The sequence below is a fragment of the Dromiciops gliroides genome, chromosome 1 (assembly GCF_019393635.1).
Source record: "Dromiciops gliroides isolate mDroGli1 chromosome 1, mDroGli1.pri, whole genome shotgun sequence".
Taxonomy (NCBI): Eukaryota; Metazoa; Chordata; class Mammalia; order Microbiotheria; family Microbiotheriidae; genus Dromiciops; species Dromiciops gliroides.
In genome coordinates, this window is record NC_057861.1 from 553,716,006 (window position 1) to 553,742,210 (window position 26,205).

Genomic DNA, 26,205 nt, shown 5'->3' on the forward strand with positions numbered 1-26,205 from the left:
TTAGGTGTGTCTGTCCTTTGGATTAGTTTCTTAAGGAGCAGGTTCTTTGATGTACCCCAGAGAACTTCTGGGGTGGTCTGGGCTCATAACAGTATCATCCTCAGTTCTTCTCTCTCCCTCTTCCTGCCTTCCTCCCCAAACCAAATAATTGGCAAGTCTCATTGATTCTATTCCCATAACACCTCTTGGATCTTTCTGCATCATTGTAGTCATAAGGATACTACCCTAGTCCAATCCTTCCTTACCTTTTACCTAGACTGTTACAATGACCTTTTAATTAGAATCTCTGCTTCCAATCTCTCCCTTACTCAATCCTTTCTTAGAGTGTCACACATTTTTTTCTTTTCTTTTCTTTTCTTTTCTCGGGGCAATGAGGGTTCAGTGATTTGCCCAGGGTCACATAGCTAGTAAGTATCTGAGGTCTGATTTGAACTCAGGTCCTCCTCAATCCAGGGCTGGTGCTTTATCCACTGTGCCACCTAGCTGCACCGACACACCTTTTCAATAAGCTTCAGTGGCTCCCTACTTCATTTAGGATAAAAGTCAATCTGCTCTGTCACTTAAATTCTGTCCCAATTTGGCTCAGACCTTTCTTCCTAGACAGGTTTCACATTAGCAACCCCACACATGATACATTACAACCAAACTGGCCGTGTTATTTCCTGTACAGGATATTCCACCTCTTTGACTTTGTTTAGGTTGAATATCATGTCTAAGGTGCTCTTCCTCCATACTTTGATTTCTTGGAATTCACCCCCTGCCCCTCCCCCCTGCCCAATGGCCCTTTCTGACTCCCCTCCCTAGTTTCTAGGGATTTTTATTTTATTTTTTATTAATTTCGGTGGAGGGGGGGGCAGGGCAATGAAGGGTAAATGACTTGCCCAAGGTCACACGGCTAGTAAATGTCAAGTGTCTGAGACCAGATTTGAACTCGGGTCCTCCTGAATCCAGGGCTGGTGCTTTATCCACTGCGCCATCTAGCTGCCCCACTAGGGATTTTTAAAAGGAATTTGTATTTCTGGAAAGGCAGTGAGTTCTTGAACTCATGACACAATTGCTCCAAAAAGCATCCAAATAATGCCATAGGACAATGCCTGGAGCAGCAAAACCCACAGAAGAATGTGCTGAAATCATCTTCTAACCAAGAACGGCGTGGAAGGTCAGAAGGAGGGAGCTGGGAGCTGCTGTGCTGAGGCAGGAGTGGAACCCAACCCCACAGTCACCCTGACACAGATCCAGTCTCAGGAAGGCCTCACCAGAGAAGGAGACCCCCAGAGTCTCTGAATCAGCTGAAGCACCAGTGTCGTCTGAAACTAAGCTCACAGTCTGGTGAGAGGGCTGAGCCCTGGGCAGGGGGGAAACTACAGGGGTCTATGCTGTTGCTGAGGCAGAACTTGGGTTTTTCACCCCTGCTGGGAACCAGGAGGTAGATTTGAATAGCAGTGGCCCAGGTGGAGGAGGGGCATAGGCTTGTCAGAGCTGGCAACCACAACACACAAAGCTGGTTGATGAGCAAGTTGGTCTGGGGTCATCTAAGGACCAGGGAACAGGCCAGGCAAGTGAAGACCCTGATCTTCCTTAAATCATACCACCTGGGACTTCTGAAGCTTGGGATACTGCAGCCTGGAAACAGTGCCCCACTTTAAGGAGCTAAAAGTCAAGTAAAAGAAAGGCAAGATGAACAGACAGAGAAGGGTGAGGATCATAGAAAGTTTCTTCAGTGACAATGAAGATCGAGGTGCACCCTCAGAGGAAGATGTCAATGTCAGGGTGCCTACATCCAAAGTTGGTTTCAGGCCATAGAGGTACTCAAAAAGGACTTTGAAGATAAAGTTAGAGAGGTAGAGGAAAAAATGGAAAGAGAAATGAGGGTGATTCAGGAAAGACATGAGAAAAAAGTCAACAGCTTAAAAAGTCAGATTGGCCAAATGGAAAAGGAGGTACAAAAGCTCTCTGATGAAAACAATTGCCTAAGAATTAGGATTGAACAAATGGAAGTTAGTGACTTTATGAGAAACCAAGACCCAATAAAGCAAATCCAAATGAATAAAAAAATAGAGGGCAATGTGAAATATCTTCTGGGAAAAACTACTGACCTGGAAAATAGGTCCAGGAGAGATAATCTGAAAATTATTGGTCTACCTGAAAACCATGATCAAGGAAAGAACTTAGACATCATCTTCCAAGAAATTGTGAGGGAAAATTGCCCTGATATTCTGGAAACAGAAGAAAAAGATAGAAATTGAAAGGAATTTGTCTTTCTTTTTTTTATATGTAATTTTGTATTTATATATTTATACATATTGTTTTGCCTCACAAGAATGTTACTTCTTAAGAGGACTTACATTTCTGTCCTTGCACCTCTGGGACCTTCTAGGTTCCTTTCACATAGCATGCACTTAACAAATGTTTGTTAAATTGGATCGAATTTTGTAATAGAATTCTTTGTAACAACTGGATTTAATGAAAGCAGGTTTTCTGGCTCAGAATTAATATTGGACAAGTGGACTTTTTTCCTGTTTCCTTGGTGACTTGAAATAATTGTTTCTTTTATGGGTGCATAAAGTATTTTAAATAGTTCTCCTTTTCCCTCTGACAAATAAGAGTTCCCTTTTAACATTCTAATTAGAAATTGCTGGATTGTACATTAAACAAAAAAGTATTTCCTTTCCCTGCCATGGGACTATTTACTTGGGAATGCCCAACAATCTAGGTATTTTTGGTAAAGGAGAATTTATTTTCCCCCCAATATTAGGTTTCTTGATTGTTGATAAGGACAGTTTTTGATATATGACTATACAACCAGAATTGTTATTAAACAAGTATTTTTTTCTTTTTATAAATAACTCAGATGGTTCATTGTTTGTAGGTTAGTGTGATTTGTTATGGCTTTGGATTTATTATTATACTCAAACTCCTGTTCTTTCTCAACATTCATTTATTTATTCATTTACTCATTTATTTATTTATTTATTTATTTATTCATTCATTCATTTATTTATTTATTTGTGGTTTTTTTTTTTTAGTGAGGCAATTGGGGTTAAGTGACTTGCCCAGGGTCACACAGCTAGTAAGTGTTAAGTGTCTGAGGCCGGATTTGAACTCAGGTCCTCCTGAATCCTGGGCCAGTGCTTTATCTACTGCGCCACCTAGCCGCCCCCTTAAAGTTTTTTGTTTTTGTTTTTTGCAGGGCAGTGAGGGTTAAGTGAGCTGCCCAGGGTCACACAGCTAGTAAGTGTCAAGTGTCTGAGGCCGGATTTGAACTCAGGTACTCCTGAATCCCAGGCCGGTGCTTTATCCACTGTGCCACCTAGCTGCCCCAACATTTATAAATTAAACATTTATTGAGTACCTATAATGTCCAATAATATCATACCAGGTACCATGGCAGGAAAGAAGATACAGTCTCTTATAGAATTTTATAGCCCAAGCAAAATACTTCTTTTTCTTTTTTTTCTTTTTTTTGATGAAGCAATTGGGGTTAAATGACTTGCCCAGGGTCACACAGCCACTAAGTGTCAAGTGTCTGAGGCTGGATTTGAACTCAGGTGCTTTATCCACTGTACCACCTAGCTGCCCCAAAATACTTATTTTTCAATATTAAGTAACATGAATGTGATGAGAAGCAGATCCAGTTTGTGTGATTCCCTACATGTCTGTGTCTATGTCTATGTCTATATAATGGTGACAACGTGTGTATTTATTTCAGAAAAAAGTTATAGAGCACTGGTCTGGGAATCTGGAGATATCTATGTTACTCGGTTTTCTTCATCTATCCAGATAATATTTGTTATACCATGCTTATGTGGTTGGTGTAAGAAAACTGTAGAGAACTAAACCATAATACACTATGTATATGTTATTTTGTATACTTGATTCAGTGTTATTCCTTACTCAGTTTGCATTTAATTTATATTTTGAAAATCTCTTAATCTTTGTAGGAGCTATAAAGCCAATGGTGTAACTGAAATTTCATGATTGTGAGCGTTAACTATGTTGTATTTTTGCCCACAGCATCCCTCAGTAATGTGTGCAGGTATTCAGCCTGAAACTGAAGGAAACTGGCTCTCTTATGGGGATACAGATGTCAAGTCCACTGTGATGATCCCAGATGGAGAGCTATTGTCCCTGAATAAGATGACTGTCTCTCTGAGTTCCCAGATTCTAGATGTACATAAACAACACAGGTTGCTGAGAATAAATTTCCCTAGGGAACAGGTTAATATTTTTGAAAGAGAAAGACTTAATCTGGAGGCTTTTCGCCAGACCTTCAGATGTTTTCCATACCCAGAAAAAGCTGGACCTCGTGAGGCTGTGAACCAGCTCTGGAAACTCTGCCTTCAGTGGCTGAGGCCAGAGATTCACACAAAGGAACAGATCCTGGAGCTGCTGGTGCTGGAGCAATTCCTGACCATCTTGCCCAGTGAAATCAGGATTTGGGTGAAGTCACAGCATCCGGAGAACATTGAGGAGGTGGTCACCCTGGTGGAGGATTTGACCCAAATACTTAAGGAGGATGGTGAGTTAATTAAGTGTACCATAAGAGAACAAAATCTCTTTAGAGTGTGAGAAATAAGATTAAACAACCCAGGAAGAGAGGCCCTGGAGAAACAGTAGTGATGGAAAAACACATTAGGGAGAAAGGAAATCTCAGGACTGGGGGGAATGAGGAAGCAGCTACCATTCACTTTCTTTCTTTCTTTTTTTTTGGTGAGGGCAATTGGGGTTAAGTGACTTGCCTAGGGTCACACAGCTAGTAAGTGTTAAGTGTCTGAGGCTGGATTTGAATTCAGGTCCTCCTGACTCCTGGGCTGGTGCTCTATCCACTGCACCACCTAGCTGCCCCTACCATTCACTTTCAATTCTGGTCTTCTGTCTCATGTTATCCAGCCTAGTCACTTCCTTATAACTTGACTATGCAAACAATTGGCCACAAAATGGAAGAAATTCTTCATGTACTGTTCATTTTGGTGTAGTGATGGGGAAATAATCAAAGTAATAAGCCTCATAAACTCTCACAGAGATTTCCTCTCAAGGTTTATAGCATGCCCATCTATCAACCAGTCTTGGTATTAGGCTTAACAATAACAATTTTTATTTTTTAAGAGCTATTTGGGGTAAGAAAGATTGATGTGATTATCCCAGTTTTGGATTTGAGACAACAGGTATAGTATGCATGGTTAATTGACTTGCTATAAGGGTTACACAAATAAATTAAGCTCTTGGATCCCAGGGCTTTTAACTATCATCCTATGCTCTTTTATCTAGGCCATATTTCCTCCTTGATAGAAGACATACATTTTCTATAAAGCCATCTTGTATAAGAAACTCAGTAAAATTGATTTCATCTCGGGGGGCGGCTAGGTGGTACAGTGGATAGAGCACCGGCCCTGGATTCAGGAGTACCTGAGTTCAAATCCGGCCTCGGACGCTTACTAGCTGTGTGACCCTGGGCAAGTCACTTAACCCCCATTGCCCTGCAAAAAAAAAAAAATTGATATCATCTCATATTCTGTGAAATAGGAAAAGAAAAACTTCCTTGTGGAATGGGGAGATAACTATGACAGATATCTAGAATCACACTTTTCATATGATATATAATATTAGAAGCAATTTTGAAATGAGTGCATTCAAACCAGAATTCTGTCATTGGAAACTTGCTTACACCAAAAAGACATTGTCAGAACTCTAGAGCCATAGGTAGCACTCTCCTTCTCTCTGAATTTGCTGGGACCTGGGGGCTGATCCTGTTTCTGTCCTTTGTCTTCTGTAGCTTTGCATTCTCAGGATTCTGTCCTTCTCCAAGATAGGAACACAGAAAAAGAAGAAAAGCCTGCTGTGTTTCCACCAGCAAGATTTCAGGTGAGTAGAATGGGATCTCTCTTCCCAAAAATGCCATCTTGGTTCTTAATATATTCACTTTTCATCCCTTTTTACTAGTGCTTCTGTGTCTAACCAAGTCCTGTCCAGAGTTCTGAATCTATTTTCTCCCAGGAGACTGGGCTCATCCTGGTTGATGATGGATTCAGTAGGGAATACACTCCATGTCCTGTTCCCTTCTCTACTTAACCTGCCCTCATTTATTTTTATTTTTGTACACAGTACTGCGCTAGTTTTTTTGAGGGATACAAAAGAAATATGAACCACAATTCTTGATATCACAAATGCTTTGTCATTCTTAGAATAATAAGACCAACATTTGAGAAAGTAAAGAGCAATTGAAGTCTGTGCCAAATATGTGCCACAATGTGTGCTATGTAACACAAGACATTTAACTAACTGTTAAAGGAAGAAACCTAGCTTACTAAATTGCCAAAGAAAGGAACAGATTTTGGTTTTTTTTTTTGGGGTGAGGCAAATGGGGTTAAGTGACTTGCCCAGGGTCACACAACTAGTAAATGTTAAGTGTCTGAGGCTGGATTTGAACTCAGGTCCTCCTGACTCCAGGGCTGGTGCTCTATCCACTGTGCCACCTAGCTGCCCCAAGGAACAGATTTAAAAGCACTCACTGAGACTGGAACAAATGTTATGTTATTTGGGTAACAAAGACTAGGGTGAAAATTAGCTAAGTGCTCTGTCATACTCAAAATGGTAGTCTTAAAATTATAATTTCAAATCACTGGTGATATCCTAACCATGATATGTGAAGAAAAAAGGATTGTCCCATAACTTGTTAATAGTTATAAATTCCAACAGATTTTAAAACATGTTTTCTGGATTAGGCAATTGAAGAAATTATATTTTAGTCTTTGGGACCACTTTCTTCCTTAAGATCCTTGAGCCATATGTGGACTATGGGGATTTTCTTTCCCTTCAGAGAATTCACCAGATCATGGTAAAGCCAGAGAATCAAACTTAAGACTAAAGTGCTTTCTGCTAACAGTTATTGTTTGAAGAGCATTAGAGGTTGTAGTCTAACCCTGTCATTTTAGAAATGATGAAAATGAGGCTCAGAGACTTTTTATTATGATTTGTTGGCAAGAATAACCATTATCTATTAATCTTCTGAATATGAGTGCAAATTGCTTGGGTTTTAAGCGGGCAACCAAAATGCATCTAGTTTTAGTTAGAGATTCATCTGGCTGCCAAAGTGATTTTCCTAAAGCATAGATTTGACTGTGTCACCTCACTACTCACTAAACTCCAGTGGCTCCCTCAGGATCAAATATAAAATCCTTTGTTGAGAATTTAAAGCCCTTCCCAGCCTGGTCCCCTCTTACCTTTCCAGTTTTCTTACACTTTACTCCCCTTCAGTCATTTTTTGATCTAGTCACATTGACTTACTGGCTGTTCCACATATATGACACTCCTCATCTCCTGACGTTATACCTGTACATTATTTGTTTTGCATGTTTGCAAATGTTCTCGCTGCCACCTCCTGGTTTTTCTGGCTTCCTTCAAGACTCAGTTCAAATTCCACCTTCTGTAGGAGACTTTTTCTGTTCCCTCCTGCCACTAGTGTCTTCCCTCTGAGGTTATGGCCCATTTACACTGTATATGTCTTTTATGTACCTAGTTATTTGTATGGTTTCTCTCCCATTAGAATGTGAGCTCCTTGAGAGCAGGGACTATGTTTTTGTTTTTCTTTGTATCTCTTTTCCTTGGCACAGTGCCTAGCACATAGTGCTTAATAAATTCTTGTTGACTAGACTGATTGACCGACTGGTTTTTTTATATTTGACATTGAGAAGTAACAATCAACTTTTACTTTTTACTGGTGATCTGGGAAATCAAATTCATAAATAACCACAAAATCTTATTTTTGTCATTGATCTTCTGTCGCCAACCTTCCCCCCCATTTTTTAATAGTTATTTAATTTTTTCCAATTACATGTAAGGACAATTTTTATCATTCATGTTTTATAATATTTTGAATTACAAATTTTCTCCCTCCCATCATCTTCCCTAAGATGATAAGCAATTTGATATAGATTATATCTGTGTAATCATGTAAAATCTATTTCCCCATGTTGCGAAAGAAGAAACAGTTTGAAAAAAAAAATTACAGTTTACAAAAGGAAAAAAAATCATACACACAAAAGAAATTGAAAATAGCATGCTTTCAGTCTGCATTAGAACTTCATCAGTTCCTTCTCTGGATGTTCTCCAATCTTTTTATTAAAATTGTTAGTAGGTAGCAAAAATAGACTGCTATAAATAGTAAAGTGCTCAAAAATAAGGGAGGAAGGGGCAGCTAGGTGGCGCAGTGGATAGAGCACTGGCCCTGGATTCAGGAGTACCTGAGTTCAAATCCGGCCTCAGACACTTAACACTTACTAGCTGTGTGACCCTGGGCAAGTCACTTAACCCCAATTGCCTCACCAAAAACCAAAACAAAACAAAACAAAAAAATAAGGGAGGAAGAAGCACCAAAGTCATCTACCAATTGAATAGTATGTCTTTGAAACAGTCTAAGATCAGCTATATTTTTTCTCTTTTTTTCTTTTTTAAAAATAATAAACATTTTTTATTTATAATTTTGGGTTCCCATTTTTTCCTCTCTTTCCCTCCCTCCCTTTACCCCTCCCTGAGGCAGCAAACGATCATATATGGGTTATACATGTATGATTATGTAAAACATTACCATATTTGTCATTTTGTACAAGGAAACTTGATTAAAAGGAAAAAAATGAAAGAAAGTGAAAAATAGCATGCTTCAGTCTGTTCCATCAATATTAGTTTTTTCTTTGGAGGTGGATAGTGTATTTCATCAGTAGTCCTTTGGGGTTGCCTTGGATTCATTGTATTGTTGAGAACAGTCAAGTCATTCATAGTTCTTCATCAAACAATATTGCTGTCTCTGTATACAATGTTCTCTTGGTTCTGCTCACTTCACAATACATTATTTCATACGTGTTTCCAGGCCTTTCTAAAGTCATCCTGCTTATCATTTTTTATAGCACAATAATATTCCATCACCATCATGTACCACAGTTTGTTTAGCCGTTCCCCAATTGATGAGCATTCCTTTGATTTCCAGTTAAGATCAGCTATATTAATAAAACAGTTGGATTCCAACAGAGACAATTTTAATTTTAACAAAGCTTTTGATCAAGTGTCTCATTGTTCTTGAGAAGATGAAGAGATGAATTTGATGTTAATACAATCAAATGGATTCAGAACTAGTTTTATGGCCTCACTTAACAGTAATAGTTAATAGTTTATTGTCATTATGACAGGAATGGAGCACCCCACTAGTCTGTTCTGGTCCCTTAATATTGAACATTTTTATCAATGACTTATATAATGGTATAGATGGCATATATAATGGCATACTCATTAAACTAGCATATGGTACTAAATTGAAAATGCTAACAACACTGAATCCAAATGGATAGCCAGGCTAGAAAATTAGGCTCAATATAATAAATGAAATTCAATATAAACAAATGTAAAATCTTATTCTTGGGTATAAACAAGTCAACTTCAAAAGTATAAGATGGGGGCAGCTAGATGGTGCAGTGGATAGAGCACCGGCCCTGGGGTCAGGGGTGCCTGAGTTCGAATCCGGCCTCAGACACTTAACACTTGCTAGCTGTGTGACCCTGGGCAAGTCACTTAACCCCAATTGCCTCACTAAAAAAAAAAAAAAGTATAAGATGGGGAAAGTATGATTAGTTAGACAGTAGTTCTGAAAAGTATTTGGTGGTTTTAGTGGACTACAAGCTTAAAGTAAGTCAGCAGTTTGATGTGGTAGTCAAAAAAAGCTAATGTATCCATAGGCTGCATTGAGGAACCTAGCTCCTGGATTAGGGCAATAATAATCTTCTGTAATAGGAATCTCTCACTTGATAGGAGATGCTAAAGTCAGATGTTGGAAACAGCATCTCTAAACTGTGACTTGATTATCACAACATGTGGGTTTCACAATCTCAGGAGTGTAGGGCTGGTGTAAATTTGAGGTGCTGTGTTCCACGACTTAAACATAAAGCTTATTCTTGGTTTGTTTTGGTTTTTTTTTCCACAAACTGCTACTGTTTTTAAAGTTTTGTCCATCTAAAGAGTGTAAGTTTATTAAATTTTACTTCTTTGTTTACAAAATAAACTTTATTAAAAAATAAAACAAGAGGGGCAGCTAGATGGCACATTGGATAAGGCACCGGCCCTGGATTCAGGAGTACCTGAGTTCAAATCCGGCCTCAGACACTTAACACTTACTAGCTGTGTGACCCTGGGCAAGTCACTTAACCCCAACTGCCTCACCAAAATAAAATAAATAAATAAAATAAAACAAGAAAAAAAATCAAACACTTAACTGTGCATATTATATAACCAGATCATTGTGAAAGTATTTCTCTTAAAAAAATGTATTTCTCTTAGTAGAAACTCTTTGGTTTTAACTCTTGGTGTGGTCAGTAATTAATATAACTACAATTACTTTGAATGAAGTTTATCTTTCCATCCTGGTACTAATTTCCAAAGGGAAATGATATTGGAGATTTCTGCTCTCTTCTTTGAAAAAAATCTTTTTAGGGGGCAGCTAGGTGGCACAGTAGATAAAGCACTGGCACTGGATTCAGGAGGACCTGAGTTCAAATCCGGCCTCAGACACTTGACACTTACTAGCTACATTACCCTGGTCAAGTCACTTAGCCCTCATTGCCCCGCAAAAAAAAAAAAAAATCTTTTTAAAGATAGTCCCATTGCCCCCTGCCCTTCTCAGACCTCATCTGACACAAGTGCTACAACTTAAGAAGGAAAAGCTGGAGAGGGTCCAGAGGAGGGCAACCAGGATGGTGAACAGCCTTTGACCAATGTGAAGACGAATTCAAAAGAGGCAGATTTAGTCTTGAAGTCAGGAAAAACTCCTTAACAATTACTGCCACCCAAGAATGGGATGCACTGTCCCCTCCCTAGAGGGTTTCAAGCAGAGACTGGATAACCACTTGTCAGGTGTGTTAGAGTGGGATTCCTTTCACATATAGATTGGAACATATGGTTGCTGAGGTTTCTTCCGACTTTCAGATTCTATGATGTGAATAGTAGGAGCAAAGGATGGGTAAGCTTGGATGGGTTGGGAATCTTCACAGCTGGAGTTATAAATTCGTGAAATCACAGAGCTATTTGAGCAAACTGTGTTGCTATAGATATTCAGTCACACACACACACACACACACACACACACACACACACACACACACACACGTGACCCTTCTGTCATTGCAGATTTCTCCTAACTTCAGTTTGCTATAGGAGGAGCTCTGATTTTTTGAGTTAAAAGCTTTGAGTTTGAGTCCTGTTTGTGATACTTCCTATCTGTCTAACCCTAGAGAAGTTATATGGTCTCTCAGTGTTGGGATATCTAAGTAGAGGTGCTATATGGACAGAAATAGGAGATAGAAAATTTTTACTTATTCTCCAATTAGGCATATACATACTTATACATTTATATACATACATATACACATACATACACACATATTTAGGACTCGGAGGCTCTCTAGCATTGTACAGTAGGAAGAAGGGCAGGATTTTGAGTTAGAGGACCTGGGTTCTTCCAGGCTCTGTTGTTATCTATGTAATCTTGGTCAAGTTGCTTAACTATTCTGTGACTCAGTTTCCACAACTGCAAAATAATGCAGTGGACTAGGTGATTTCTAATGTTCCTTCCTTTTTAAAATCTGTGACCCTATATCTTTTTTTTTTTTTTTTGCAGGGCAATGAGGGTTAAGTGACTTGCCCAGGGTCACGCAGCTAGTAAGTGTCAAGTGTCTAAGGCCGGATTTGAACTCAGGTCCTCCTGAATCCAGGGCCGGTGCTTTACCACTGTGCCGTCTAGCTGCCCCGACCCTATATCTTTTAAGAGCTAAATAAAGACTTAGTGGTTGATATTTCTCCAGGTTTCAGGTGTATAAGGTAATTCACTTGCTTATAGTTGATAGTAAAAGGGTATGAGCTTGTCCAGCTAGTGAGTTAGGCCAAAGTTAAGAAGCATTTTTTCTATCAGGGGTCATTGATACATATTTTTAATTTTGATTGTTAGGCTTTTTGAACTGGTAGAGGCTTTAGGGAATCATCGAGTCCAACACTATAATTTTATGGATGAGGAAACAGATCCAGAATCCAGAGGAAAGAAGTAAGTAATGCCAGGTCACTCGAATAATTAGTAGCAGAACTGAAACCTAGAACCTAGCTCACCTGACTACCAATCCAATCCAGTGCTCTTTCCATTGTATTCTTTTTTTTTTTTTTTTTTTGGTGAGGCAATTGGGGTTAAGTGACTTGCCCAGGGTCACATAGCTATTAAGTGTTAAGTGTCTGAGGCCCGATTTGAACTCAGGTCCTCCTGACTCCAGGGCTGGTACTCTATCCACTGCACCACATAGCTGCCCCTTTCCATTGTATTTTACTGTGTAACTGTGTAAATTACATCACACCACAAATTATAGCATTTTTTTCTTTGAAAAGGACATTAGTAAAAAAAAAAAATTAAAAAAAAAGAAAGAAAAGGAAATTAGTAAAGTTGAGGAACTATAAAGTTATGATGTCATATGTATTGTCAACGAGGATTTGTTGAGTTTTTCTAGCTAGAAGGGAGAGAACTGTTAAAAATCAAAGCCAAACTAGAACCGAGATAAGAAGATACTACTTGGAGATACAGCAACACTCTCTTTTTTTTTTCCTTTTCTTTTCTTTTTTTTTTTTTTGCAAGGCAATTGGGGTTAAGTGACTTGCCCAGGGCTACATAGCCAGTAAATGCCAAGAGTCTGAAGTCAGATTTGAACTCAGGTCCTCCTGAATCTAGGGCCGGTGCTCTATCCACTGCGCCACCTAGCTGCCCCTGATACAGCAACTCTCAACCAACTTATCTGAAGAAACTGAAAATTGAATAATAAAGTGAAGGTATTGATTCTGTATCTCACCATTTCTTGAAAAGTTTAACTGATATAATAATTTCTATAATGAGGAAGCCAAAGGTTTCCATAAGGTTTTTCAGCCAGGAAATACTTGATCTCCTTAGTACATGGTGACATGGTTGCCAAAGATGCCATTGGGTCTGGGGGGAGTTAGGAGAATTTGGGGCTCTTCCACGGCAAAGACATGATTTAGGGAGAGCCAGACTTCCATTGAGGTGAGGCACATTTGTTGTTCAGTTGCGTCTGATTCTTTGTGACCCCATTTTGGAGTCTCAAAGATACTGGAGTGGTTTGCTGCTTCAGCTCATTTTACAGATGAGGAACTGAGACAAACAGGGTTAAGCGACTTGCCTAGGGTTACATAGATAGTAAGTGTCTGAGTCCAGATTTGAACTCAAAGGTGAGTCTTTCTGACTCTAGGTCGAGCACTCTATTCACCGTGTCACCTAGCTACCCTCATCCTGGCACATAAAAGTCACTTAATAAATGTTTACTTACTGATTTAACAGGGAAGAGGCTAGTTTCTGTTATTCTATAATTGACATTTTCTGACTTAACCCCCAGATTTTGGAGTGTCTTTATTTAATTTGGTACACATTCCTTTGTGTAACAGGGGAAGCATTATTCTGAGATATCCCAAGTTTTGCTGTTTCCATGAAATCTTAATTCACAATGGAAATCCTTCAACATGTTGCATAGATCCTTTTTGGAGGATGTAAGAAAATCTTTGGACAAAAATTGCATGCAGTAGTTGCAATCTGCTCTTATGTAAGGGGTACATTGATGGCATTTTGGCTCTTTGAAGTTTTCTGAAGTGGTCTAGACCTGGTATTGGACAACGAAGAACAGATTTATTTTTCCATTATATTTGTTGGAGTGGAAAAAAATTAAGGTTTGCCCTGGAGAAGGCATTAAAAAATGTGGTATGGTTTGGGGACAACCAAGCTTCCATTGAGATGATATGGAAAGATGAGGAAAAAGGTCATGGTTGGTCAGAATTCCTATTAGTGGAGAGGGCACAGGGCACAGAGGAAGGTAGCAGCAGAAGGAAGGCTAGAGCAGAGTACATATTCATCCTTTGTTTTAGGTGAGTTGGATAGAACAAGGATTTAGGTGGAGGCAACTGAGGAATATATTTGTACTGGGAATAATCAGAATTTGAGGAGTGTTCAGAAAGAAGGAAATGAGTCGAGAGTAACTTTTAATCTTAGTCGGAGAGGAGTCATACTTTTTGATACAACACTTCGATTTCAGAGGGGTAGGGATGAGGGTTCCTCTTCCTGTTATGTATTAACTCTGACAGAAATGGGAAAATTTGAGAAAAGCATCTTCCTGATAGGGGAATTATGGATAAGAAGTTGTTTTAATCACCATAGAGTATATTTTGTAAGTAGAAAACATTGGAAATACTAATTACATTGGAGATAAATGATTCTATTGGATAAGAAATAATCTTCGATTAGGATTTGAGGGTTGTAGCTATGTTGTATTTAATTGGAAATGAATATTTGGAGTGAGATTGATGTTAGTGTTAAACATATCCATCTTAGGATTCATTCATTCTTTGGATTTTAGAGAAGGTGAATGTCTCATTTAAAATTCACCCTCTTTCCTTAGAAGACAAATAATAAGGATGGATTTGAGCAAATTAATAGGATGCTGTATGTCCCAAGGGAATTCTTGAATAGCAACAGGAATTGTGAGACTAATTATAAGAGGTAAGTTCCCGCTATCTAACAGGATTTAGTGGTTCTCATTTGTTTTTTTGTTTTGTGGGGCAATGAGGGTTAAGTGACTTGCCCAGGGTCACACAGCCAGTAAGTGTCAAGTGCCTGAGGCCGGATTTGAACTCAGGTCCTCCTGAATCCAGGGCTGGTGCTCTATCCACTGCACCACCTAGCTGCCCCCATGGGATTTAGTGCTTCTCAATAATATTTTAAGTTCCATAAAAGCAGGAGGCATATCACATTCTTCTGTTGTATTCCCCACCCCCACCCCAATTCTGATATAAGTAATGCATATGGTAACTACATATAGTAGATTACAAATGATCAAGGATTACACCTTTGATCAATGTTTGATCAATGTCTTACACCTTATTCATTTTTTCAAAGCTGCCAACCTCACTCCTGTGAGTAATGTAGGGAGCTAGCTGGTCCTGGGCGAGCAGAAATTTGTTTGTGTTTCAGGAATCAGTGACATTCAAGGATGTGGTTCCAGACTTCACTTGGGAAGAACTGTTACAGCTGCACCCTGCTGAGCAGGACCTATACAGAGATGTGTTGCTGGAGAACTATAGGAACTTGGTTTTTCTTGGTAAATTTCCTCCTTATGACTCAGAATCATTCATTTTTAAAGATAATGGGCTTTCAAAAGTATTAAACTGAATTTATTTTTTAGTGTAGAAGCCAGAGAATCTTGATCCTTTTGTATTATAGAACTGAAAACGGGGCAGTTTCTTTCCCCCATTGCTCACCTGGATACTGTCCTTTTCTCTTCCTTTGCCCTTTTGTGTCCAGATTTTTTTTTTGCCAAGAACTCACTGCAGTGTTTTCACAGGTGGGAGATTTGTGTTCTCCTCAGCCCTATGGCCCATCCTCCTGTATTTCATGGGTATCCTTGAAGTCCTTTAAATTGTGGCTAATTAGCACAATCTCTCCTCTCTAAATATGTAGTCTTGGATTGTATTTTGGAATGATTTTTCTACTGCACAAATATCCATTTCACTTCTTTTCCATGAACAGGGCTTTCAACTTCCAAACCAGATGTGGTCTCCCAGTTGGAACATGGGGAAGTGCCATGGATGCTAGAGAGTAAAGCCTCAAAAGGTACTTGTTTATTTGAAGAAATGGAAAACTAGGAGATAGGAATTTTTTGTAAGCAGCAGCTCATTTTTTTTCATATAGGAAGAAAACACCTTGGAAATGTTGATTGAAAAAGCTCTCTTCAAAACCTTTAGGACCTTTTAACAGGGGCTAAGAGAATCTTAGACTGCTCATCTAGAGCAGGGCTTCTTAAACTTTTTTCACTTGCGACACCTTTTTGCCCAAGAACTTTTTATGTGACCCCGGGTATATAGGTATATAAAATAGTTATACGTAACCTTTTACTATTGCCAAATTTTTTGTAACCCCCACATTTAGTTATGTGTGAGAATTGGAATGACACCCCCTGCTGGGAGGGACATTATGAGCTCTGGCCATGAGAAGAAAGCATGTCACTTTAGTGTCCAGAAGTGACCTTTTCTGGGGTTTCTTGGTGTCAGGAAGTGATATTTGCTGCCCCGTGAGTCCTGTCAATCAGAGCTGCCAACCAATTAGCTTGGAACTGTATATGTGTGGACGACCCTGTTTCCGGTTTCACAGGAGGCTTCTGGGAGAAGGAGGGAGGAGCGAGGCCTTTTCAGTTCCTGACTTGGGCTTGGTGGCAGAAGCAGCAGGGACAGGCAGAATTGGGATACTTTATCTATCTCTTTACTAACCCCTAATATACTTTAATAAATAATTAATGCGCAAAGATTGGTGCTGTACATTTTCTAATTTAAGGCAACTACTCATTAGATTTTAGACATCACAGCTAGAATTTTAGGCCCTTACAGATGTGACCCCCATATGGGCTCACAACACACAGTTTAAGAAGCTAGGCTCTAAAAAATGGTGATTTTACAGGGTTGTTGTGAGAAAAATGCATCGCTAACCTTAAATCAGCTATTTTCTCATTTTATTATTCCAGTCTCACTGCAACAGTTTCCTTCTACACAGGGAACATTTATATTTTTAAACTTCTTTCAGATTCCGACATCAATCCTAAAGCCTCAGCATCAGTTGCAAAGTGGGAAACATCTGTGGAAGGATCACCTCAGCAAACAATAATGGAAAGACCCAAAAAACAAAATTCCTGGAACTTCAGACTGAGAGAAGCCTTTCACTGTTATGGCACATTATTAAGGCAGCCAGGCCATCATGAACATTTGAAGCAAGAAACTGTCAAACATGAGGAAATTTCCAGTAATGAAGAAGGCTTTGAAAAGATTAATGAATTTGGGAGAAGTTTCAGCCTGAGACAAATCCTAGATACAGAACAGGTTCCTATAGTAAAAAACATCTATAAATATGATATATATAGAAAGAACTTCAAAGATAATTTAGGGCTAGTTAAGTGTCAAAAAACCTGCATAGGAAAGAAACCTTTTATATATAATGAATTTGGGAAAGCCTTTAGTCACATTTCACAACTTAATCTTCTTCATCATGACCATCATTCTGGAGAGAAACCCTGTACATGTAATGAATGTAGGAAAACTTTTACCAAATGGGTAAACATTGCTGAACATCAGATAATTCATTCTGAAGAGAGTTCAGATCATTATAAATGTAATGAATGTAGTAAAGTCTTTAGTAAGAAGCCAAACCTTACTCAACATCAGCAAACTCATTTTGGAGAGAAACCCTTTAAGTGTAATGAATGTGGGAAAGCCTTCATCAAGTGGGCAAATCTTACTGAACACCTGAGAATTCATTCTGGAGAGAAACCTTATAAATGTAATGAGTGTGGAAAAGCCTTTACCAAGAGGTCAAACCTTACTCAGCATCAGCATACTCACATTGGATTGAAACCATTTAAGTGTAATGAATGTGGAAAAAACTATAGCTACCTTTCACAACTTAATCTTCATCAAAGAATTCATTCTGGAGAGAAGCCTTTTAAATGTAGCGAGTGTGAAAAAGCCTTTACCAAGCGGGCAAACTTAAATGAACACCAGAAAATTCACTCTGGAGAGAAACCATACAAATGTAATGAGTGTCACAAAGCATTTGCCAAGCAGGCAAACCTGACTCGACATCATAGAATTCATTCTGGAGAGAAACCCTATAAATGTAATGACTGTGGCAAAGCATTCACTCAGAGGGCACATGTTACTCAACATCAGAGAATTCATATTAGAAAGAAACATTGTTGAAAGTATTGATGGTAGGGGTGGCTAGGTGGCGCAGTGGATAAAGCACCAGCTCTGGATTCAGGAGGACCTGAGTTCAAATCTGGCCTCGGACACTTGACACTTACTAGCTGTGTGACCCTGGGCAAGTCACTAAACCCCCATTGCCCTGCAAAAAACCAACCCCCCACCCCCAAACAACAACAACAACAACAACAACAACAAAAGAAAGTATTGATGGTCAGAAAGATTTCAATCTGAGAGCGCATCTTAATCAGCATAAAAGAAAGTGTAATGAAGAGAAGCCTTGTCAATATAATAACTCGTGATTTTTATTCAGATTTCTTGTCCTTTTCAGAATTACTGATTATTATTAGTTCTGTTGTATAAGGCCAAGCAGAACAAGCTTTATAACAAAACTACAGAACTAAAGAGCTAGACACCACTTTAAAGACTCCCAGTCCTGTCTACCTAACCAGGCATCCCTTCTGCAGCATCCCAAACAAGTGGGTTTTCCATCTTCATGAAAACCCTTAATAAGAGTGAACCCACTGTCTCCCAAGGTAGCTCGTTCCACTTTTTGTTAGCTTTCCTCATTAAGAATTTTTTATGTCCACCAAGTTTAAACCTGGCTCTCTGCAGTGTCCACCCGTTTCTCTCAGTTCTGCCAGATGGGGCCAGGCAGAGCAACTTGAATGCTTCATCTTTATGATAACCTGTCAAAAATTAGGACAGTTATATTCCTTCTATGTCTTAATTTCCCCTGACTATATGTGCCTAGTTCCTTTAACCAGTCCTTGTCTGGTTATTTTCCAGTCTTCATACCTTCCTATTTATTCAACTACTAGAAAGTTTCCCTGTACTCTTTTGGGGGGTGGGGTGGGGCAGTAAGGGTTAAGTGACTTGCCCAGGGTCACACAGCTAATAAGTGTCAAGTGTCTGAGGCTAGCTTTGAACTCAAGTCCTCCTGAATCTGGGGCCTCTGCTTTATCCTCTGTGCCACCTAGCTGCCCCCAAATACTTTGCATCTTAATGCAGTCTAGTATACCATTCATTTAAAAAAACCTATCATGTTATTGTTATCAAGGCTAGAACATTATATCTGTTTCTGTTAAATTTCAAATTATTGAATCCATCCCATTCTTCTAGCCCATTGATACCTTTCTAGATTTGGTCTTTATCATCCGATATGAACATGGCATCAAACACCTGCTATGTGCCGGGTACTGTGCTAGGGATACAGAGATAAAAATGAAGTAGTCCATTTCCTCAAGGAACTAAAATTATATTGGGGAAAACAATTTATATACCTATAAATATATGCAAAGTAAATGGATAGGTAATTTCAGTGGGGAGATGTTAACAATGGGGAGGATCAGGAAAGGCCTCATTCAGGAAGTGGCACATGAGCTGAACTTTGAAGGAAGTGAGGAATTCTAAGGGGCATAGGTCAGACAATAAGTACAGGAGTCAACTCAGGCATGGGAGCAGAGATGGAAGATGGAATGTCATGTTTGAGAACCAGCAAATAGGCCAGATTACCTGGGCCATAGAAAGGAGAAAAGGTAGGTTGAAGTCAGGTTATGAAGTTGTCTGAGTATAGCTCAACAAAGGAATGGGCGGAAAGTGAATTTTGTCAAAACATTATGGTTCCTCAATTTTCTCACATGCTTTTTTTTTTTTTGGTGGGGCAATGAGGGTTAAGTGACTTGCCCAGGGTCACACAACTAGCTCACATGCTTTTTTAGTGCTACCCTATGTGCCTCCCCTCTTTTAACCATGTTCCATTTGAATGAGATATATTCTTTCAGAGGCATATTCCAGTTCTGAGTATTATCTAACAAAAGCTCTGTGATAGCGTTGAGTTCTAATTTGCTTTCTTGTGTTGGGATCTCTAATGCACTTTAAAAAAAAAAATTATTTTTTGGTGAGGCAATTGGGGTTAAGTGACTTGCCCAGGGTCACACAGTTAGTAAGTGTTAAGTGTCTGAGGCTGGATTTGAACTCAGGTACTCCTGACTCCAGGGCTGGTGCTCTATCCACTGCGCCACCTAGCTGCCCCTCTAATGCACTTTTGTGTATTTGTGAATGGGACATCAGAGGCCATGAGTTTTATCTGTCCTTGTTTGGATTTTATATCCTGTGAAATTCTGGGTGTTTCTACTGTTAGTTTTCTGAGAAGTGGTTAAAAAAAAGGTGCCATCGATTACATGTATAAATGATATGATGAATAAAATAATTATGAGAGGCAAAATTCTGGGTAAATTATAATCAGTTTATCAAGCACACCCAGTAAGAGATTGACAAAGATTTCTCTTTGTCCTCTTGTAGTTCAAAAAGAAAAAAGAGAAGAGACTGTATGACTACTTCTTCAGGTTTTTGTGCTCTTTGGACAAGAGGAGGTCCATTGAGCAGCAGTCAAATCTGATTGGTCAACCTAATTTGGAGGTAGGCTATGATAAAATGAAGGGATACACCAGACCACCGCCAACCTTGGGATAAGTATTCAAAGAATGCATAGCCTCTTCAATAGGAGAGCTTAATCCTCCCTAAACAAAAGATCTCTCTCCCTAGCAGAGCACCCCAGACCAAATTCCTAGAGGTTTGTGGGCCTGACCAGGATTAAGGAGAGTCAATTCTATCCTATTAAGAAGGACTTTGGAACAGGGGAAGTCAGGACTTTGAAAGAATGTTGTAGGGGAGGGAGTCAGGACTGAACCCCCAAGATATTGGTTATGTCATGGGGAAAATGGGGTAGGGGGTTTGAGTAGGGGTAGAGGTTTGGGGTCCCTAGGAATTCCTCTTTAAAGAATTACACCCTCTCGCACACAAAAGCAGTTAGAATAAGTAGTTTAAGGAAGAGGAAAGGGAAGGGAAACTATGAAAGAAATCCTTGGACTTCTCATGGGGAGAAAGGCATGGCAGAGTGTCTCTCTGAGATACTAATCTCAAGCAGGAGACAGGCAGGTACTTTTATAGAGGACTGATGGGGGTGACCATCTGACTGGAAAGTTCCTTTAGTGAGGGAGGACCATCCCTGACTGGTGGTGGCTGGGGGAATTGGGTGAGGGGTGGCTGAAGCCATCTCTTAGGATACAAAGGAAGCAACCACACCCAAATTTATCTCCCCTGGGGTAAGGGAGACTAGAATGAAGGGTGGAGGTCCTGAAGCTAGCTCAGTCCAATCTGGTTCCATCTATCTCTTTAGGTGTGTCTGTCCTTTGGTTTACCTTCTCAAGGAGAAGGTTCCTTAATGTACCTCAGAGAACTTCTGGGGTGCTCTGGGCCCATAACAGTTACAAATAATCATTTCTCACAATGGAAAAGGAAGTAGATGTATCATGTAGTAAGAGTGAGGATTAACTGATGGACAGTGCAAGGTTTGTCCTAGTAGCTTAAAAAGGCACCAAAACCTTTGGAACATCTTGTTTTAGAAGAACCATAGGAGGGCTAGAAAAACCCTAGAAAGCTTTCAAGTAGCTACTCTAAAGACGATGTATGGAAAGATAAACAAGAATTATACTGTGAGGGAAAATCAATCCTTTTATCAATAATTCTCAGGAACTCAGCAGTGGCTCTTTATTTCCTTCTCATGAGAAGGAGGCACCCTACTGTGCAGCTAGTGGGTGCCAAGAAAGGGGGCTTGCAGGCCCTGTTTTATACTGTAGTTCCTAATGTGAATGGACCCTCCCCTCTTTCATCATTGATCCGATTACTCAAGGGTTACAATCTATGTGCAAAAATTAGCTAATCTGAATGCAGTATTCCCACCCCTCTTCCTTGTATGGGCATAACTCAGGAGTGGATTTTATACTTCCTTATATGTACACAACTCTGGAGCGCACTTTATTGAGACCAGGGCTCCTTGAACCATGTGACCTTGCTAGCCTGAAGGGGAGGAGGGGATCTGAGACCTTTGTCCTACAAACTGGTCAGGAGGAGTATAACTGACTTATATCCACATTGAGAGGAGACAACTACCCATTTCTCACAATACCAAATGAGAAGTCAGAGATAGGTTTTGATCTTTGGTAGTATATTATATTGACTTTTGGAAAGATGATTATTTTGTTTGGATTAGCTTTGCAGAAATATTGACTGGTGGTTAAAATTTTCATTGTAGTGGAAGGAGTAGCAACATAGGAATCATGTGGTGGTTGATAATAACTAAGGGAAACAACCCAAGCTATGTTTTTTATTAGCAAAACAGGCATAGTAAATGGGTCAGTAGGCTACCCAGTCAGTCCAAAGACCCTGAATACAGTGTGAGACAAATTTTTATGTATTAAAAACAATTATAAGAACCAGGTTACAAACCAGGTTACAAAATTAGGTAATCTAATTTCTAATTGGAGAAAGATTAGGGACTTTCCAAATTGGGTGGGGGAAAGAATGAGTTTCAGTCCAGTTGGGAAGGGGATAAGTAGGTTTCATTGTCCTTTTATTCATGGAATGGACCTGCATTTGTGAAACAATAGATGGCTAAAACCATCTGGTTTTCCATGGATAAATAATAGAAAAACTAGGTGGAGGAGAATACATGTGGCAGCGTAAGATGGAGTCAGAATTCAAGAGATAGAATCTATTTGGGTCTTGGAATCCCACACCAAACTAACTTTGTTTTGTAATTGGTTTTCATTCTATCTCAGCCACTACATCTGGATTCTGAACTAAACTCTTCTACTAATTAATTTTATGTTTATTAAGAAAGTGGATAAAGTATCAGCCCTGGATTCAGGAGTCTCTGAGTTCAAGTCTGACCTCAGACACTTGACACTTACTAGCTGTGTGACCCTGGGCAAGTCACTTAACCCCCATTGCCCAGCAATGCGACCCCCCCCCCCCAAAAAAAAAGTGGCTTAGCCATGTTTTATGTGTTTCATGAGTTTTGGATTTTATTTTCAGATATTTTTTGGACACTAAATTTCTATAATTTCAAGAATGCAAGATCTCTGGTCCCTAGTGGGAAGCATTATGGGCAAAGCAATGGTATTGTGTAGGATGGAGGACCATTAATTCACAACCTTTTTTTTTTTTTTTTAAACCAGTAATCTCTAGAAAGTGGAATGGGTATTGTCCTTTCTGCTTTTTCACTCCCACTCCCTCCCCTCTCTAGGCCAGGTTCCCTTTATCCAAGTTGACAGTCTACGGGAAAGAAGGGAGGCCTTTTCTTTTATTCATCAATATCCTCCTTGAAAACAGCACACAACACTGGGTGTTTTTAAGGATTTTTCTACAAAGCTTCAAGGGTAATATAGAGGGATTTCAGTAACAGAAGGTAAGTTTACAAGTATTATTGTGTTAATTCTGGTTTTAGATGCAAAATAAAGGAAACTAGTCCCCAATGTTTTTAATTCCTGTGACTGGCCTGCCTGCCTGAGTTCTTTTTTCTCAGAGTCAGCTAGTCTTCTACATGGATTGATTGCATGATAGAACAATTCTAGGTTTCTTTCTCATGGATTTGACTTGACTAAGTTATCTGGTATATTATCCTTCTAGATTGTGTTTCTTCAACCATAATTAGTATGGGTATGGGAACCCTGTGGTAAATTATTTGTCATTCTCAGATGAATACTTTTTCCTGTGATACTGGCCTCCTTATATTAGATTCTGGCCACAGGTTTGGAGAAGTAGTTTCCTTTCCCATGATTCTCTATACGAGAATGACCCAAATCTTTCAGGCCTTCCCAGATTTCCTTTTTTTTTTTTTTAAGATTTATATTTTTTAAAGATTATATTAAATTTTAAAAGTAAAATTTATTTTCTCCTTCCTCTTATAAAATCCCCCAAACCCTTGTAACAAATATGCATAATCTAGCAAAACATTCTTTTTTTGGGGGGGGGTGGCAATGAGGGTTAAGTGACTTGCCCAGGGTCACACAGCTAGTAAGCGTCAAGTGTCTGAGGCCAGATTTGAATTCAGCTCCTCCTGAATCCAGGGTCAGTGTTTTATCCACTTCACCATCTAGCTGCCCCGTAGCAAAACAAATTCTAAAATTGACCATGAGCTATGTATATCTATTTACATATACCTATATCTATATCTGTTTAGGTAGATATACATATATAGATATCTGTGTTTCTGTATATATATCTATCTATCTAGCTATATCTCTATATGCATTTCTCTATATGTGTGTACATTTAAACACACACATATCTTATTCTATATCAGGAGCTAATTGCTCCTCAGAAGGTAGGTAGTGTGTTTCACATAAGTTTTATAAAATCATAATTGGTTATTGATCAGCATTCTTAAGTCTTTCAAAGTTGTTTGTTTTTATAGTCATTTGTTATTATATAAATTGTTCTGCCTCTCTTCACTTTCTGAATGAGTTCTTATCAGTTTTCTCAGATTTCTCTGAACCTTTCCTTTTCATTATTTCTTACAGTAATATTCTATTACATTCATAAACTGATAATTTGCTCAGCCACTCTCCAGTTGATGGGGGAATGGCTTAGTTTAGCTTCACCCTAGTTTCTTGCTTATTATTTCTTATTAATAAATGCTATTTCCCCTAATCTTTGCAGTATATGACCCATCGTTCTCATGCATATATGTAGTAACAGTACCACTGGAGAAACTTCCCAGCCTGGATTCCATGAGATCCTAGTGATGTGGGATGGAATTAGGGTCAGATTGATCGTGAGTCATCCCAAAAGAATTATAAGACTCAGTGACTCAGTTTCCCAAGTTTTATTGCAATACTGTGGGTGACCACAGGGAGAGAAACAGAATAGTGGAAAGGTATCTCTCGAATAGTGAAAGAAAAGATAGTTATATTTATAGTATGGATAAATTGATTATCGGTCTCATTATAATAATCTCCACCTTAGGGAGGTACAGGGGAGGGCCTATCCTAATTTGGAGCTCCTGGGGTCCTAAGCCAATCCCCGAAGCAGGTACCTTTTTCTGTGGAGGTGTGTTTTGGGGATTTACACGTCATAAGATGAATATGGGGACAAATTTAGCCTTTTCTATGCATGTCTCTTTCTGATTCTCAGGCTTAGTTTCAAAACGTCTTCATTTGTCATTTATTTCTAGTCTAAATTTCTATAGCCTGTCATTTTATTTAAGGTCTTCATGGCCTGGCTCCCTTTGTTCCCATTATGGGATCTGAATCCCTCTTAGAGCTCATATCTGAATTATCTATCTGGGTCTTAGGTTTTCACCTCCTACATCACTAGGGAGTATCTTATCCACATGAAGTTGGTCCCCCTAGGGAGTATCTTATCCACCATGACTTGGAGGGTCAAAAGGTGAGAAACCAGACCAAAATGAAAAGAAATTTATTAGTATACTAAGGAAAACTGCTTGGGCCAGTAGCAGTTTCAACTTCTTTTGGTACAGATTGAGTTTTTATAGTTTTTTAGACTTGCTTTGAGTACAAAGTCAATCAGCAGCAGTCCTCAGCAGAAAAGAAAATGGGGAAGTATTCAAACCTTGGAGGTTATAGAAATTGCTAAATGCCAGGTTTGTTGCTGTGGAACAGTGTTTTTCTCTATGGTCTAGTCTTAATCAGAATATCCCACATTGGTAGTAAATCTCTACGATAGTGAAGGCCTCCTTCAAGATAAAATTAGTCAAGCTTATTCTGGTTACCAGGAAAAGAGGGAGGGATATAAAAAAAGTATAGCTTAAAGGTTCGTATTTGTACAACTTAGCTCTGTTTTTTGTGCTCTGAGGTTACTTTCTCTAGAGAGATGTTTCCCTAACTCTAACAGTACTCATATTCATCAGCCTCCTTCACAGTATCCTGAGGTAATAAGGTGTTTTTTTCCCATTTAGAGACAGCTGTTTTTGTTTTATAGATAATACAGAATCAACAAATACCCAGGTAATAGACAATTGCCTCAGGATGTCATTTAGGTGATCAGATCAGAACCTGATGTGGCCGGGCTCAGTTACCTGAGGGTCTCCAAGGCTGATAGTTGGCACCCTGAACGTGGCCAGTCATATATTCTTCAAGTGACTCAAAACATATAGAATGAACTTTTTCTCAATGAGTCAGCTCTATCACCCCATACATACTGACTCAGGAATCCAGTATCCTGGCCTAATCATTAGTGACATAGAAGGAGAAAAGTCAATATTATTAGACAGTCCTCCTCCTTTTGGGGAGTTCACAGATGACTTCTTAGAAGAGACAGAATATAGATAAAACCAATGTGAAGCCCAACTTACACGGAAAAAAAGATATTAGTAGAAAAAAGAATTGCTTATCAGCTCCTTAAGTATAGGAATAAGAATTCATACTTATGTTTTGTTATTAGATAAATAAAGCCCTTATATACATTATCTCATTTGAACCTCATAGCAGTCCTGTGAAGGTACTACTGGTTTTATCCTTATTTTGTAGTTGATGAAATGTCTCATTCAGTATCTTTTTTTTTTTTTTTGGTGGGGCAGTG

The 26,205-nt window shown here is 39.1% G+C and overlaps 1 protein-coding gene across 1 annotated transcript in view; it reads left to right on the plus strand.

Annotated features, from left to right (window-relative positions):
* The window catches only part of LOC122735384 (zinc finger protein 287-like), a 33,091-nt gene extending 11,775 nt beyond the window's left edge, over positions 1–21,316 (plus strand). The window contains exons 2-6 of the mRNA XM_043976895.1: positions 4,015–4,519; positions 5,774–5,862; positions 15,047–15,173; positions 15,602–15,685; positions 16,649–21,316. Coding sequence (XP_043832830.1) covers positions 4,015–4,519; positions 5,774–5,862; positions 15,047–15,173; positions 15,602–15,685; positions 16,649–17,817 — 1,974 coding nt within the window. The 3' untranslated portion in view covers positions 17,818–21,316. The remainder of the gene's footprint in view (positions 1–4,014; positions 4,520–5,773; positions 5,863–15,046; positions 15,174–15,601; positions 15,686–16,648) is intronic.
* The last annotated feature ends 4,889 nt before the right edge of the window (positions 21,317–26,205 follow it).